The sequence below is a fragment of the Gossypium raimondii genome, chromosome 10 (assembly GCF_025698545.1).
Source record: "Gossypium raimondii isolate GPD5lz chromosome 10, ASM2569854v1, whole genome shotgun sequence".
Taxonomy (NCBI): domain Eukaryota; kingdom Viridiplantae; phylum Streptophyta; class Magnoliopsida; order Malvales; family Malvaceae; genus Gossypium; species Gossypium raimondii.
In genome coordinates, this window is record NC_068574.1 from 30906215 (window position 1) to 30924997 (window position 18783).

Here is an 18783-nt window from a genome sequence, read left to right on the forward strand (position 1 = left end):
AAATAAAAATGAAATACAAAAACTAAAATCATTCCACATTGAACATGTAGCAAAATAGCTATATTTTAGTTAGCAAAATAAAAAAATTTTAGTAGAGCAAAACAACGTGTTTTGTTCAAAATAAAATAATTTTTGTGGCGTTTTTATATTAAACGCCGCAAAAAATAAGCAATAGTGGCGTTTTTATAAAAAACGCAGCAAAAATCATTTTACTTTGAGAAATCGCGCCACTTTACAAAAAAAAATTTCCCCCGTGAAATCCTTAATCTTCCCATGGCCGACAATGTTTTGAACTTCTTTTGATACCCGTTCCCTTTCCATTCACCAAGTCCTTTCTCCTATTACCCTTTCCCCTCTCCCTTTCTCTCTTTCCTCTCCACTTGACCCTATCAAAGGAACTCAGCTTTCCATCTCGCTACCAGACAACAATGTTTTAAACTCCTTCTTCATCGTTTTCTCTACTTCCCCTTCTTCTTCTGCTCTCCAATGGCTAACCGACAAATGCGAGTCCCCACCCATTCCACCAAACATGTTTATCTTGTCTTTCAGAACAAAAGAAACAACACCACCATCCTAAGCCTAAACAGATCCGAGCTTTCTATTTTGGCTAAACCAAGACTATAGCTTGTTCTATACTGTTGGTGGGTCTGTTTGTTTCCAAAGATAACTTCACTGCATTTTCTTTGCTTTTTCCCAATGGATGTTTTCTAGCTTCTTTCTTTTGGAGGTTAGTTAGCTTCTTTTCTAGGTTTTTATTTCTATTTGGGGTTCTTTTCTTTTGGGGTTCTTTTCTGGGTTTAAATTTGAAACTTAGATTGATTTTCTGGATCTGCTACTTCTTTTATTTCTTATTCCATTCTTCAGGCATATATGTTTGATTATGTGTTAAGGCATGATACATTGAGACCTGATATATGTATATGTATGTATTATTCACCTCATTACCTTTGCAAGGATTAAAGATTGTTGAAATTGATATTGGAAATATAAATTCTCTAAGTGGGAATTTGCAGTCAAATAGGTAGAACGAACACCTGACCAAGGTATTAAAGAATGATTTCTTACAAGTTATTAATAACCTGGAAAGACAGGTGATAAACTGTGTGGTTTAGGACAACTTGCTGTCTGAAACTTGAAAGTTTTCGCCTTTTTTTTGTTTAAAATATACTTTTGATTTCAATCATTTCATACAGAATTCCACCATAGATGTTCAGTTTCTGATACTATCTTATATTGTTAATTCGTAGTTAACATAATAGTTAATACAGTACGGTGGAAGTGAGTGAGGCCTTTATAATCGATTTACAGAATGGAACTGTGCTTCGGTTGGTTCTTATTTGTGTCTTCGATTCCTGTGATTTTTGCTCAAGATATTAGTCATGGATTGATTGTAGTTGATGGAACTATGACTGTTGCTCAAGATGTTAGGCACATACATAATTTTTCATTCACTATATGTCATATTCATGTTAGGAACATACATACAATCATCATTTTTGATGCAGTCAGTTGGTTTAAGGAAATCAAGAAAGTGTAACTGCAGCATTGCAACAAATTCAGGCATTGATTCTACTAACTTTTTTTTGCTAGTTGGAAAAAGTTCTTTCTGTAATTGCTGCAACATTTTGCAATCAATCTCTTTCTGTTTCTTGAACTAATATATATATATATATATATATATATATATCCTTGCAAGACATTAAAGGTGATGTGAATTTGGGCGGTCCACAGAGAGCCATGCCCATGGATCCCTCAATTTATGACAAGGAATCATGCAGTCAAAACCTGGAATAGGAAATACAGGTACTCTTTGTAACTACTGGTTTTATATTCACTTTGCACCATTCACCTTGCTACATACTAATGAGTTTCATTTCCATAACCTAACTTCTAATTATCTTGTCATGGATTTATTGATTTACTATAACATTATGTCATTTACTAATGAGTTTCATTTCCATAACCTAACTTTTCTTCTGAACCTTGGAGTTGGTAGCCTTCCGTTGAAGGGTTGGCCATTAACTGTAAGCTTTAAACTAGACTTGTGTCCTTAATTTTTATTTTCCATATCTGGGTTATTGTCCTTAACCGACTCTAGGTGATAAAAAATAAAACAAAGAGGAGGAAATGTTTAACGTGTATGCCCATTTATGATTTTCTTAATTTTGTTTGAAAATAAGGAATTTGGTTGGAAAATCATAAAGTTGATTTATTTCTTTATATGCATTTATATATATTAATAGGAATTCATTATATCCATATAAAATTGTTAGGTTTGTTTACATTATTCATCTTTTAAACTTTTTTATTTTATATGTTAATATTTTTTGAGTTTTAATTTGTACTATTTTAATCAAATAAATATAATTTTGAATGTAAAAAACATTAAAGAAAATAAAAATCACCATCGTTATTATGCTAATATTTTTAAAATAAAATCATGGTACAAAAGAGAAAAGATCAGCTGTTCTCAGGTTAATAATTTATATTATGTCTATTACTTTTGGTTCTTCGATTGTCAGTTCTTAATAGACCGTAGAGGAAATGTAATTTATTTTCTTGGTTACAGATTGCTTTTTACCTCTGCTATGTCATAATGTTTTATAAATTGGATATAAGTGACTATTTAATCTTTGCATTTTAAGGAGGAACTTATCTGTTATTTATTTTAGAATTGTTTTTCTTCAGCTGAAATAACCCTTGACAAATGTGACATTGAATTCCTCACTTGTATTAGATTTGATGAACTGGAGACAACATTGATGGAGATGGTTAAGCAGGACAATCGACGCCAATTATGTGCTAGGGTAAACTGGAATATGTTATTCAATTTGCCAAAATTTACAGTCAATTGCCGACTTGTTTTTAAAGATAATTATAAAACTATGTAATTCCTGTCATGCAAATCATTTTGCTTGCTTTTACCTGGCACCTTAGGCTTCTTCGTGAAATTTAATGTCAATATGCATTACCAGAACTTGCTAAAAAACCCGTGTTTCTGGTTTTCATGAATCATGAATTGGAAGTTGCTAGTTTTCTTAGCAGTTTGAAGATTATTTTCTTCTATCAATATGTATGTCTTTATGATAATGATGTTTGTTAAATATTTCATAGATCTTAATGCTATTTGAGCAAGATCAAAAGGAAACAGAAGATGCTTGTAGATTTGCCGAACAAAATGCAGCTGCACAGAGATATTCTGTTGAAGTGCTTCAGGTACTCATCGTGTTCAAGTTTCTTTTTTTTTGTTTATAAAGTTTCCCCTCAAACATACCTTATTGAGGCACTTGAATTCTCGAATCTGTTATTTATGCATACTTTTATGTCTGCAAGTAGAAGTATAGACATTTTGATAATACAGTGGTGTCATATGCCTTTTGTGTTAGAATTTGAATTGTTCCCCCTAAACAATTTTCTCTATGTACAGGTTTGATTGTGGCATGTTTGTGTATTCTATATATCAACTTCTATAGCAGAGGCTTAAGTCTTTGTTTTGAGCAGGTAAGTCCATAGAACAATTTTTTATCCTTGTAGTTCATGTTTTATTTTGATTTTTCTGTGATTAAACTCTAGTACTCAGGGAAATAGTTGTTGGGATGTAAAATCTATTGTCTATCTGCCTAAATATATGACAAAGGGCAGAAGTACATATTGGAGATACTCTCACATGCACATTCATTCGTTTGAAACACGATATCTAGTTATTTATCTTTGAACTGAGTTGGATTTTTCCATGCTTATGTAGGAACACATGCCCTATGCCCTATTTTCGTTTAAGGACCACCAAGGAAATTCTGAAACTGAAAGCTGATTGATCGGATGTGTATGCCGGCTTTCATCAACTACTTTCGAAGGCCTTACTAGGAATTGAAATGGTGTGCAAAGAGATTGCTTCTTCTGATCTGATTTTTCAATATAAATACTGGACAAAGTATGGATATTTTACTGCTGTTAGTAAAATAGGATTCTCTTCTTAGGATCTTAGTTTGTTCACTTGTATTAGACTCAACAATGGCTTGCATTGCATTGGTGCTGATTTTACTTAAATTTTGAGGTTTACAATTTTTAATTTTTATTAATTATTTACGTTTTCTCACTTTTATTAATTATTATTATTATTTAAGCTTTCTTTATTTGCCTTCTTTTATCATTTTCATAGAAAATTTAATTTAAATAATATTTTTTATTTATCCTTAAAAGTATATTTAAAGTTCAAATTTTAAAAATAAAACATAATATAATATTTATCATAAAAATAAATATTATTTGATTAAAATAATTTTTTTGCATGATATGTTTTTAGCGGCGTTTTTGCGAGAAGCGTTGCTAAAGGTTTGTTTTATAGCGGCGTTTGTGATAAAAAAGCGCCGCTAAAGGTCATGTTCTTTAGCGGCGTTTGTGACAAAAGTGCCGCTAAAGGTCATGTTCTTTAGTGGCGTTTGTGGGAAAAGCGCCGCTAAAGGTCGTGGTTTATAGCGGCGTTTGTGGGAAAGCGCCGCAAAAGTTAGCGACGGGTTCAATAGCGGCGTTTTGGTGTAGTGCATCAATGGTGTAATAACATAGATAGTAAACAAACTAAAATAATACAAAAGCAAAAATAACTAATGACATAAAATAGCAAGATAAGTAAAAAAAATACATGAATGTAAACATAAATAAATAGCGGACAAAGAAAACAAAACAAATAAAGAGTAGAAAGCATATAATATATACATGAAGAATAGAGGCCTACATATGGATTTACATGTAAATCTTTGGATTATAAAAAATATAATGTTTAAAAAAAGCATATATATATAAAATATGTTTTTAAAAAAATATGAATAGGTATTTAGGCATTTTAGAAATAAAATAAAAATATATATACGTATTTGTTGATATAAAAGAATATTTACTTAAAATAAATATATAAGTGTACATAAAAATATGTAAAAATATTAAATAATTACAAGATAAAAATAAATATACGTGTATATATACGAAAATAAATAAATATGTATATAAAACAACATATATATAAATAAAAAATAATTACAGATAAAAAAATAAAAATAATTACATTATGGAAGTTAATTAATTTAAAAAATATAAAAAAACTAAATTGAACTGAATGTGAAAAATCTGGGGCAAATCCGTAAATAAATAAAGCCCAAAGGACTAAATTAAACACACAAATTACATAGAGGGGCTGAAGGGAAATTTTCCCTTCTCCTCTAAAATGGCGACGTTCAAAGGGAACTAAATTGAAATTGAAAATAAATAAAAGGGATAAAATTTTAAACAAATAAAAACGTAATTGTAAAAATATTAAAAGGCGGAGGGGCTAAAAGCACAATTTACCCCTCCGCTCAAAAACGCGCGGATCCTAGGCCGGATCGGGTTGGAGTCGAGTCGGCCTCCCCAAAATGACGTCGTTTTGGCATCTGGGGAGGCCTGGTGAAACGACGTCGTTTCACTAGGCTATTTAAGCCAAAATCTCTTCAAAAATTTCATTTTCATTCTTCTTTAAAAAAAACCAAAAAAAAACTCCCCAAACACTCTCCTTCCCGGTCGTCAGGCCATTGGCGTCATTTGGCCACCATCTTGACCGCCGATCTCCGACGCCAAGACCATGCCATCTCATGGTGGTAAAAAGCAGGAAACCCTATTCGGCTCCTTTGGCCTTTCTAAACCCAAATCTGGGCTCAAAATCCCCAAAATATCAACAGAGATCCTCAAAGGAAAGAAGAAACATTTCAGTTTCCGACCACCGATCCTCGGGGGTGGCTCCCTCTACCGTCTCAGCGACGCAGTTTCAGAATCAAAAGAAAGGTTGTTTCTTTCTTTTTTATTTAATTTTATTTGCATGTAAATAAAAAAAACAAAAAGTATATATTCTAACAGTAGATTAATAGACTGTAATAGCAACCTTTTTGAATTGATTTCCGCCTTACCCCTGTTTGAACTCTCTGTTTTGTGAAGATAATAGTCTCTCTTTTTTTACTGATTTCCGAATCGGATCTGTTTTACTGTGTATCAATGGCTTTTTTATAGCCATAATAAAATAGAAAATAAAGAAACAAATCACTTTTGATTCGAAATCTTTGATTTTTCCTTTTTTGCTATTTCTTGCTGTGCAGGTGAAGATCGAGGATGCGGCTCGTGTGGATCCTGGCTGTGGCGCGAAGGTTTTCTTAGAAACCCTAGGGTTCTGCAACTGATTTGGGCCACGGAGCTTTGGGCCTCTGCTTTATTTCAATTTGGGCCATGTATTCTGAGCCAATTACTTGTTTTGGATTCAACTTTGTAAAACAAACTGGACTTTTAATTTTTTATTTATTAAGGGCCGGACAAAATTTAGGCATTACAGCTGCCCCTCTTTGCTCGTTATCGTGTAACAGGAACAGAGAAAAGACTTTAAAAATGCCAAATTTTGCCCGGTCATGCTGGATCCTGGTGCTCTTCTTCTTCAGCCTCATTCTAACCTTCTGCGTCTTCAGAGGTATAAGCTTTGGTGCTTCGGATAAAAATAATTTGGTGACTATAACACGAATAAATAGCTTGCTGAAACTTGAATAAATAGTGAATTTATGTGTGATTATGATTATATTATTTATGGAAACATGCTAGAAACTTGTTTATTAATTACATACTTACTTACTAGGCTATATGCTTACTCTCCTCTTTTTTCCCTTGTTTTATAGAATCACCAAGCTAGCTCGAGATTTGGCGATCGTCAGAGATCCATCTACACTATCAACTTTCTTCTGGTATTTTGAAAACATTATTTTGAAATTATGGCATGTATAAAGGACTTGGTCATTTTGTTATGTGTCATAATTGATTTAGCCCATATTATTTGATAGTCCATTTTGTATAAAGCTGTCAATGTTGGCGAATATTGTATGGGTTGTACGTGTTTGATAATGCCATTTTGAGTTGATAAATCTGATATAAAAAAAAGAAAAATTTAATTTGGACGAAATTTCAAGTCTCAATTTTGTATAATTGATTATATTAAAGTCCGGTAATGCCTCGTACCTTGTCCTGGCGTCTGACACGGGTAAGGGGAGTTACAAACACAACCATTGCAAATCACAAATTCATTGTACAATCTTTCTCGAGTCTTATACGAGCCTGCAAATGCTTTGATGTTAACCTAGAATCACATTAGAACCAAATTGTAATATTTTCAAATTTTCAAAACGATGTCGAGACGTGACTGTCTAACTTGCCTCGTTGAGACAACAGGGTTCCTTGTCACGCCGTGGCCCAAAATCCAAATCTTGTTGCGACTACTATCACTTGACCTTGCAACGTAGAGGCTACTTTTGGCATAAATTAAGCCTTTTGGTGCCTATTTCAACCAACCAAACTAATCTATACAATTAGTGCATTTAGCACACATTTACCTACATAAAAATCTACTAAACACTTGTCAAATTCATGCAAAACATTACATCTAACCATTTTCCCAATAAATTAAACCAGTATGTCATAATTTGGCACCAATTCATTTCAATTCAACTTATACCAATTCAACCATATATCTAGCCATTCCACACTATCATTTAAACATATCATTCATACTCAAATGTACCATATCAAGTGTCACACATATAGTTCAAAATGTTACCAAAACAAACATACTCAAATAGACTTTACCTTACAAAATATTCACATTAGAAAATGTTTAATAATGCTAACATTTATGTTACCAAAAGCATAACTCTTATATACATGTCACGTAATCAAGATTTAAAATGATTAAAAATCTACCAAATCAATAATGGGATAGCGTGAGCTTCTCGTAGATTTGATCGACACATTCCGTAAGATGGTAATATGCAAGAAAAGGGAAAACAATGGGGTAAGCATAATGAATGCTTAGTAAGTCCATAGGCATTTAGACGAAAAACTTACATCAATTTACAATTAATCATATTAAACTATTTAACACGATAAAGTTTGCCTAGTATAGCAAATTACAACAATAAGTTGAGCTTTAATACATAATCAATCATATAATGTATCAACTTTATAACATATTAACACATATCATTCCAGTAATCATACTTGTATATCAAAGCTACATATATTCAAATCATTTACTAATACCATATTTGAACATCACTTACATTTTGTATCATTTTCACATCTTATTTCATATTATTAGTATTGCTCGATGAAACTCGATAAATAAACTTGAAAACACTAGTACTAGTCACAATCATTGCTCGTCCGAGTTGAACATATATTCATGTCAGGTTACTCATCTAGGCTAAACCTTTGAAATGACATCAGGTTACTCGTCCAAGCTAAAATTATGTCACATGTATCTTCGAGCCCGTAACAAATGCTGAATCTCGGTACTCATTGGCAATTAACCACATCTGTAATCATGTGTACAAGACATTTACAAAGTTTCATTAAGGTAATTTCAACATATAAGTTCATTTTCATTTCTTTGTAATTTAGTCTAGATCTCACCTTTTGTACTAAATCGTAAATAATCCAAATTTCAATTAAAAAACATATATTTACAATTTAAATACACAATAATTAAAAAATTATATCGCATGAACTTACCTGACAAAATCAGCAGACAAGTTGAATCACAAGGACAGATAAATAATTTTGTCTTTTCCCCGGCTATCCTCAGTTTGGTTCAAATCTTGATCTATATAATAATTTAATTCAATTTACCAATTTCAAACAATTTATAATAGCCTACTGGATGCATAAATCAGTCCAATTTTTTAGTTTTTGAATGTCCTTAAATTTTTGTATTTTATTCAATTTAGTCCATCAAATCAAATTTGCTATAACTTTCAAATTTGAGCTTTGATTTCGAAATTGATTTCAATTACATCCTTCTAAGGCCCTCTGCTGTCTATAATTATAGAAATTTCATTCCAATTTTTGAATGATTTACACTTTAGTCCCTATGTTCAAAATTAACAAATTCCACTTTATAAATTAGTTCTTTTTATATCTAAGCTCAAAATCTAACCATTTAACACCAAAAACTTCAAGAACTCATTAATGGAAACTTTTAGAAACTTTAAAAATTTTACAAATTGATACACAAGTTAGCTAAATCAAGCTTCCAGGACCTTAAAAATATACAAATTACAAGAAAAAGACTAAATCGAACTCACCAAATTAAGAGGCAAAATTTGAAAGCTTCTAAACCATTTTCTCTTCTTTTTTCTCCTGCTAGGTGGAGAAGATGATAGAAAATGGCATTCTTTTCTTTTTAATTTTTGCTTATATATTTTAATTAATTAAATTAACTTAATTAGCCTAAGTTTAATTAAATTTAAGCTTAATTAACAAATTTAGTGGGTTACAACTATTCTCCACCACTATTTAACATAATTGGAAAGGTCCAATTGCTCAATTGGTCATTCAATTAATTAAAATACCATAGCAATTAAATTTTATCATTTTTATAATTTAGTTATTGTACCTTGATTAATTATCCAAATGATAAAATTAATGAACCAAACTTTAGTTATAATTATCCAAATGATAAAATTAATGAACCAAACTTTAGTTAAACTTTATACTAACCTCATAAATATTAAATATTAATATTTACGGACTCAATCATCGACAATGGGGTTCTGAAACCATCGTTTGCTACACCATTGACTATCGGGTAGTTAATGAAACTGTGATGAGATTGTGAGAAGCGAAGATGGTCTCTTCACTTCAATTAACATAGGAGTAAGAGTAGAGCTAGATGTATAGGAAGAGTTAAATCTGCAATTAAGTGAAAGTATAGAGGAGCCGACACACTTTCTGACTATCATTTTGGAGGAGCTGATTAACGTACTTGACGATCACATGTATTTTTCTTTTGGCTTGAAAACTACATTTCAGGACAATACGAATTTATATAACATTGAGTTTGTATTGCCCAAAGATATAGTACCTCGGAATGAGTTTTAGAGTTGGTTAGGCTTTGAAGAGAAGTGGATCATTATGAGGCTATCTCGACGATCGAAGATAAGACGGAATCAATGTTTTCAATAGAATGTGGAGGTGGTTGTCTCGAAAATAAAGAACAAACACCGATTCAAAGTTTCGATAACCTCATGGAAGTTCTTTTACGGTGGTGATATGGGTCTCCCCGATTATGGAGGACTTTAATAATTTTTATATGTGTTTTTTTATTTCTTTGTATTGCATATTTTGATTATTTTGTGTTTGTATGTGCATTTTTTGTTTAGGTTACAGACATTGGGGGTAATGTGTAATTTAAATGTAGGAGGACATTCATAGAAAATGGGCATTCATAGACAATTGCATGCTTAGTCAATTTTTTTTATGGTTGTGTGTTTATCTTATCTTTTTGTTTTAAGTATTGTATACTGCTTGAACACGATTTGATTGACAATTGGTGAATTGTGGTATGTTTTTTGTACAATTGATTCTTTGAATGTACATAATTGATTTAAAACAACAAACAATCTATTCAAATAAGTAAAGAATCAATTTAAAACAACAAACATACTTAACTTATGAAGGCCCATCTTATGTCTATTAGAGCTTATTTTTTGGTAGTAGCTAATAGTGTAATTCAGTATTGACAAATGAGGTGCATGTATTAATAAGGGACCAAATGAATATCAATAGTGAATTTATGTTGGAGTCTGAATCGAGTTAAACAACAAAGAATCGATTCAAAGAATAATGAATCGATTAAATAAGCAAAGAATCGATTTAAGAAAACAAACAATTTATAAAAAAATTAAATTGATCAATTTCAACAACCCCAAGACCAGCCGAATGGCAAAATAAACGAACTTCTGAACACGTGTCCACTTCCTAGCACTAGGGGTTAAATTGCAACGCGCAAAAATTAAGCAAGCCAATTTAAAAAAATGAAAATATGACTGAATTAAAACAATCAAAAATGAGGAAGGACTGTGCACGCAAATAACCCAAATGGAAAAAACGCGCGGATCCTCCCTGGGTCAGGTCACAGCGCGGGTCAAGGGGAGCGACTCACCTGGCTTTGACCGTTCGCGGCGGCTCCACGGTGGGCACAACGGCGGCAGCATGGATGCTAGGGTCGAAACCCTAGTAGAGCAAAAGAGGGGGCAATAGTTTTTTTTAAACTGGGCTGCTAATATTTTTTTTAGAAAATGTTGTTTATATCATAATACAATACGACGCCGTTTTGAGCTAGGGTTCCCAGTGCCAAAACGACGTCCTTTAACGGCCTTTGACTCGCGCTGTGATCCGACCCAGGGAGGATCCGCGTGTTTTTGCCATTTGGGTTATTTGCATGCACAGTCATTCCGCATTTTTGTTTGTTTTAATTCAGTCCTATTTTATTTTTTTTTAGTTTTTTTAAATTGGCTTGCTTAATTTTTGCGCGTTGCAATTTAATCCCTAGAGCTGGGAAGTGGACACGTGTCCAGAAGTTGGTTTATTTTTCCATTCGGCCCTCCCCTCTTTAGCGCCCATTCAATTTGGTCCCAATTCGTTTTATTTTAGAATTCATTACGATTTTCCCTCAACTTTTGTTCTGTTTTCAATCTAGTTCAATATTTAATTTATTTTTTTATTGTTTTATTATTTTAAATTCTTCATTAATACTTTAAGTTTATCACATATTATTATTTACATTTATCGTTTATTATTTTATATATTTTCTATGTAAATTCAATATAATTTATTTTTTATGGCTTATTTTATACTTTATTCTTTTAAAATTCACTTTTATATATTTTTATTATTTAAAGATTTATAGAATAATATTCTTAGACATTATTATTTTATATAAATATATACACAATTTATACTAAATTATTTTTGTCCTATGCTATTGATTTCATATTATTCTAGCTATTACCTTTTAAATATGTTTATGCATTTTCTTTTGAATTCATTTATATATATAATTTATTTCTTTTAAACCCTATTTTATTATATATTTTATTTATTTCAACTTTTTTATATATATTATTGTGCATATATTATTTATATTAAGTTTTTCACTCCATATCTATTACTTATTTAAATTAATATGTGTACATTATATTGTGTACATTATATATTATTTTGATTTTCATTATTATTAATGTGTGTCACATAAGTTGGTTTTCCATTTCAACAACAACAACACCAGCTATCACTTAAGTTGATTATTCATTTAGACAACAACAACAATATTACAAATAACAACACCAAACACTATGTTTTTCTCTCCCTCCTCCTCGCATCTTTCAATGTCCTCACTTTTTTTCAAAAAACTCAATAACACAGTTCATGAATGGGACATCAATGGTGGATCAAATCAAGCAAAAAAAACAACAACAAGGATTTCAAAATCCGTTCTCGTACTTCTTACATTTTAAATTGGTTAGATTTCCACAATAGCACACCAAAATCACGATCAGCATCTCCATTTCTTTTCTTATTCTTTTTCTATTGCCCAACTAGGGTTCTTAAATGGGGCTGATTAAATGATAGCTAACTCTCTAACTAGTCAGTTAATGATAGCAAGGAGTCGGTTAAATGTCATGTCACTTTTCATTTATGTTTTTATTGAAAAATGATTAGTAAAATTGATTTGTTATTCTTTTAAAAGTTGAATGAGTGTCTTGTTATTAAGATTAAAGTTATAGTGATAATAACCAATTTAGAAAATGGAAATAAGCGAGAAATCGGCTGAACTAAAGAATCAAGCGAGTCCTTTATAGATAGAAAAACAATAAATTTCTCCATCACAGAAGACAGAAATGGAAGACGGGGAAGAAAGAGAGTGGGGTGCAAAGGCGTGGACCTACCTCAGCTCAGTCCGCTCTCTATCACCGTTAATCCAGTGCATCACTAATTTTGTCTCCATGGATCTAACGGCCAACACTCTCTTATCCGCAGGTGCCTCTCCTGCCATGCTCCATTCTCCCAACGAATCCCCAGATTTCACCCCTCAAGTCAACGCTCTCTACATCAACGTAGGAACTCTCTCCGACAACTGGTTACCGGCTATGGAACTCGCCGCCCAGTTGGCTTCCAAGTTGAATAAACCCTGGGTCCTCGACCCTGTCGCTGCCGGTGCCTCCCGTTTTCGGTTGAAGGCGTGTTTGGATCTTATCTCCCTTAAGCCTACCGTTATCAGAGGCAACGCCTCCGAAATCATTGCCTTGGCTAAAGCTTCCTTTCCCTCCACCAAAGGCGTAGATAGTTCTCACGATTCAACAGACGCCGTCGAAGCCGCCAAATCCTTGGCTAATTCCAGCGGTGCCGTGGTGGCGGTGTCGGGGGCAGTCGATTTCGTCACCGATGGGAATCGAATCGTCGGAGCTCGAAACGGCGTGCCGATGATGCAAAAGATCACTGCCACGGGATGCGCTGTCACCGCCTTGATCGCCGCTTTTGTCGCGACTGATCCGTCGCATGCTATGGAAGCAACAGCTTCCGCGTTGGCCGTTTTTGGCGTCGCCGGAGAGCTGGGGATGGAGACGGCGAGAGGCCCGGCTTCGTTGCGGACGCACTTGATTGATTCTCTGCACGGACTTGATCAAACTGCTGTAATTTCTGGTGTTAAAATCACTGCCATATAAAGTAACAGTCTACTATTGATGCCTTTTCTTTTGTAGAGCTTAGAGTGGCAAAATTCAGATTATTCTAATATTAATTAGCGAAATTTATGTTACTATTTTATAAATTAAAACTTAATTGCTTCAATCCAGTGTAATAAATTTAAAATATGTTGCATGATTTTTCATAATTACCATCGCCATATCAAAGTATGTGAATGGAAGGGTTATTATGTATGAATTTGTTAAGATTCTCTTTTTTGTTGGTAGAGTTGTCAAAATGTTTGATTTAAATTGGTTATTCAATGTTGTACTATTATAACGAGTGGTTCTGATCGTAAATTTTCGTACGGTTGTAAATTGAAGTTTAAGGAGAAATCTTTAAAATTGTTACATTGAAGATGCATGACCATGTTGATTCTCACACAACCAAGCACAGAAATAATTTGGAAGTTAAGTTCTAGTATTTGAGATGGACGGTGATCCTGAGCAATGTCTCAGCGCCATCAGTTACATGTTGGCCAGGTGGTATAAGTGGTCGAATCTCAGCAATTCCACAAGCATTCTTAAACTTGCCGGTTCCACCAGTGACTGATACATGTGACATGGTGCTTCCGATCTTGTAAACTCCGTAGAAGTTGAGGTTGTCGTTGTATTCTCCGCCTTCGATCATAGCTGTGAATGCCATCATTTGGGTTGTTCCATCTGCTGAACTGGCTACATAAACTCCTTGAGCTTTCCCTATTGCCTGTGACCCTAAGTCGGGGCTGGCAGTGAGTATATCATCGATGACGGTGATTGTTCCAAAGCCAAGTCCCAAGCCATCTGGTCCTAGAGGGATCTGAGGGTTAACATTTTGGTTTGGATTGCCGGCAAAAGCTGTACCAGCTAAGCCAGTTCCTAAAGGGAGGCCAGTGATGCCATTGACAGTAGGAATAGCACCGTTGGCATTGGGGATTGCAACTCCACCATCTGGGGGCAGGAATCCCACTGGTTTAGCAAAAGGTACCTGACCACTGTAGATGTTTCCAAGTAAGCCAGTTATTGGTCGAGCTGTGGGGCTACTTCCTCCTAGGATATCATGCATGTAGAACTCAAGGACGAGCTCTTCTGCGGGGTTAACTGCTGCCAAACATGTTACCGCGTAGACAGCAGCAATCAGCATTGTAATGCAATCTGGGGCTAGTCGCTTTGACATTTTGTGATGTTTTCTGAATGTCTTTGGTCTTCTAATGAATAGCTGCTCTGTAGCCTTTTGAGATTAGCATGCTAGACATCATGAAGCTTCCTCTTTAAATAGAGACTCAGAGAGGATAGCATCAGCTATGGAGTCGTTGGAAGGATTTTGAGGTGGTGAAGTTGGTGGTGTTACATTAGTCATGGGGAGAGTGTGTTTTCTTTTATTTATTATTATGGATGAAGGAGATAGATGAATTACGATTCGATTCTCAAAACTCATTTAACATAAAGATTACTATAGTGTTTCCAGTTAAGAATGGGTGACTATAAGAAGGAAGTTGTAGCCTTGTAGCTTCTATTGGTAGGCAAGTTTTGATTTTTAACTTCAGGTTAAAATTGACATCCCAAACTTCAAAATTTGGAAAGAGTCAAGTGCATATAAATTAGTAGTGGAATGCATCATCTTTCATCTCATGGATTTGGTGGAAAATAGGAGGTCGTACAGGGTGGAGTGGTTGGATGGTACTTGACTTGCTTGTTGCAGCCAATGCTTAGACTAATCATTGGCTGTTAATGAGATTTGAAGTTTTGCGTTGTAGATACACATGTGCCCGCGGCAAGGCCTGAGCGGTGCCACTGGTGGTCAGCTTACAACCCCATTATCACAACAACTCACCTTCTTATTAGCATAAAACATTCTGATTTCTGCAGTAAAATCATTGTTTGATAAATCAAACCAAAAGCAATCTTTGTACCTTCGGCTTTTAAAATGTGGCCTTTCTGAACGAAATAATTTTAGTAGTATCCCCCAAAAACTCTTTATTATTCTCACATGTTTAATATTTTATTATTTTAAACATATATTGTTAGATAAAATAAACAAATATTTTTAATATTCAAATTTTTACCCCATTTATTTATAGTAACGCAAAACACTTATTAACATTTAGTACGTTACATGTGAAGGATAATACAATTATTTTGTTTTGATAATCAACTTAATAAATATGAAAAATAATGTATTTAATATTAGAAATATTTAATAGCATAAAATAGTTTATAAAATTTTGAACCATTTCATATTTAAAAAAATTATATTTAATTCAATGATTGAAAAAATATTCATAAAAAGGATATCATATATTCAAATAATTAATTAATCATAATTTTAATAAAAAAAATGAGATATGATAATAATATATAAATATATAAGATTCATCCGGGTGAGCTGCTACGGTGATGCGCTGTTGACCTGAATTAAGTAATGGTATGATGTTGCTAAAAGAAATGAGGTTTAAGTATTGGTGACTCAGATTTAGTTTTATCTCAAATGCATTTAGTTGAGTTTTAATTAATTAGTTAATCAGACAAAGCGTTTAAGAAACAAAGTGCCAACATACTTGGCATTTTGATGTGGATTTTAGGTGAAAAACGAAATATTTCTAAATAGAATTATTTCGATTTATCAATTTAATTTTTACTAAGTTTAAGGGTTTTAAATTGAATTAAATTAAAATTTTATTCTTTTCATTTAATTTTAAATTATTTCTAATTTGATTTGATTTAATTCTTTGAGAATTTAGCATGAGGGGTGGATATTTGGATATCCAAAAAAATCAAATTTATTTTGTTTAAATAAAATCTGTTTTTTTAAATTTTATAAAAATAAAATTATTTTCTTTTAAAAATGTTTTATTTTTCATAGAGCAGGCCTATTTATTTAGGTTTTATCCAAATTGAGTTAGGTTCACATCCAAATCATACATGGTTTAAGATATTTGGGTTAAAGCCTAAATTAATTTTAAATCCAGTTCAGGCCCAAATTGTTGTAAGTCCAATTCAAGCCTAAATTATTCTCAAATTAATTTCAAAGCCCAAATCATGTTTAGGCTCATTTTATTTTTTGAGGCCCAAAAGATCCATTTTATTAATGAGTTTTCAGATTAGAGTTCTGATCTTAACTTCTGCCGCTAGAGTGAACACGAGGGAAAACAATGTTTTTGCAACCAATCATACTCCAGCAAAAAAACCAAACAAACAAGCAGTGTAATAGATTGCACAAACAAAATTTTAAAACGAGTTTTGAGAAAAAAACAAATCAATCAACATGATTAAGTAATATTTTAAAAGATATATATCTCATAAATTAAATACAATGGAGAATGATTAAATTAAAATTATCAAAATTAATTTATTTTATCAATGTAAATATAATAAATTAATAAAAATATTAGTCAATATTTAATTTCATAAAAATAACTAAATAAGAAATTTTAGACTTTAATTTTAATGTTAAGAAAAATAATTACTATTTCTTTCAATAAAAAAATGATTGAATAACTGATTAAAATAGTTTATAGGAAAAATATGTGGTTAACTATCTATTAATATTTTATTTTAATAAAAAATTAATTTAATTTAAATATAAAAGAGGAAAATTTAGTCAAAAGATTAATTCAATAAAACAATCACTTAAGAAATTCCACATTAATAAGGACTTTGTTTTAATTATAATAAAATAATTAATATTTTATTTTAATAAAAATGATTGAATAATTAATTTTAAAAATATTAAAGCACAAATATGTTGTCTATTATTTATTAATAATTTGTTAGGATCAATAACCACTAAAAGGGGGGCGAATTGGTGTTTAAAAAACTTAAAGTAAAAAAAGACAAACAGTAAAGGTTCAAGAATTTATAATGGTTCGAACCCAATTGTCTATCTCCACTACCTTAACTTATCAAACTAAGAACTTTTCAAATCCATTAGATTTGAACCTTTCAAAGACAAGGTTTTAACCTATATAACCTCTATCTTTTCAAAAGACAAGATCTCTTTAAGATTTTCTACCCGAACCCTAAAATAAATTATGCGGTCGTTGAAAGCACCAAAAATATCCTATCCCTAATAAATAATGAAAAAGAATAGTAAAAGAAAAGTAAGGTCAAATCCTTAGGGACTAGACTTGCAAAATATCTTGTTCCGTGAAATCCTAGGCAGAATCTTGCCCAAGAAAACTTGGGTGCCTGAAAAAAATAAAATAAAAAAATAACAGAATTAAATGTTTGAATTTAAAAACGAAAAATAAAATAAAAACAAATTTAAGAATATTGAATCGAAAATTAGAAAAATTAAAAATAGAATTGAGAGAAAGGAAATTCTCATGGGAGATTCCAGCCTCTAGTTGTCTCGTTCTGCCTTGGGTTCAATCCTCGGCTTTTAGATGATCCTTCCCAAACCAAATAAGCCAGTTATAGTGGAAGAGTATGCCTACGACCACCAGCTCCAATGACTTAGACTTACGATGTGGTGGAACCTGACTCTAGCCAACAATCGCTTCTGTGGGATCATCTTATGCTAGATCAACGCTTCTTAATGGTGAATCCCATGCCATTTTGTCTCTTGGGCTCGCCAACCTCTGACGCAGTAAGCTAACGAACCGACTGTGCAACCTTCCCAAAACATACAAAGCAGCCGCCTTTGCATACGTTGAAAAGCTTACTTCTTTAGGGACATGGACGGAAGCGTCAGCCCCGTAGTGCAGTGAAATGATGAATACTAAGCGAGGAGACTAAGTACGGATTCTAAGCCTCATGAACCCTTTTGGGGATTTTTGACAACCTTCGGCTAGATGGGTTTAGTGGCTCATGGTTGTGGTAGAAAAAAAAATAAAGATTTTATTGAAAAGAAATATGAAAAGAACAAAAGCCTAGACTTTTGAGGAGAGAGTATTTACAGAAAAAGATGAGATCCCCTTTTGAGTCACTTCACCCCCTATTTATAGTGCTAGGGGAGATAGTTTAATCCTACTTAAATTCCTAAAAGATAAATACATTTAATTGAAGATAAATAAAGATAAAATAAAATCCTAAAAATAATCCTTAATAATTATCTCAATATTAACTATCCTAATATAATTAAAATAGAGTTTAATAGAGTAAAATCTCTTCTTTTTTGTATTTCAACCCTTGTGTCCTCCATGCTTGCACTTTTGGCACCAACTTTTTCTTGTGTCGCACATTGGCTCATTTTATCTCTAAATTCACGCTTTTGGCCCTTAAT

General features: G+C 32.5%; 2 protein-coding genes and 1 long non-coding RNA gene across 4 annotated transcripts; 2 read left to right on the forward strand and 1 right to left on the reverse strand.

Moving 5' to 3' along the window:
• The first annotated feature begins 297 nt into the window (after positions 1-297).
• LOC105776719 (uncharacterized) lies at positions 298-4069 on the forward strand. 2 transcript variants are annotated; one of them, XR_001128067.2, is made up of 6 exons: positions 298-727; positions 1706-1803; positions 2738-2807; positions 3115-3216; positions 3428-3501; positions 3746-4069. It is a non-coding gene; the product is annotated as an uncharacterized LOC105776719 (long non-coding RNA). The 2 variants fall into 2 exon arrangements; XR_001128066.2 differs by having other exon boundaries at positions 299-727; positions 1697-1803.
• An 8598-nt stretch (positions 4070-12667) lies between these two features.
• LOC105777440 (dirigent protein 18) lies at positions 12668-14785 on the reverse strand. Its single transcript, XM_012600712.2, has one exon. The coding sequence runs from the start codon at positions 14734-14736 to the stop codon at positions 13999-14001; it is 738 nt and encodes a 245-aa protein (XP_012456166.1). The 5' UTR covers positions 14737-14785; the 3' UTR covers positions 12668-13998.
• Positions 12738-13729, forward strand: LOC105777439 (hydroxyethylthiazole kinase). The gene has a single exon (XM_012600711.2). It carries the CDS (start codon positions 12738-12740, stop codon positions 13560-13562), a length of 825 nt encoding a protein of 274 aa, XP_012456165.1. The 3' UTR covers positions 13563-13729.
• Positions 14786-18783: the final 3998 nt, after the last annotated feature.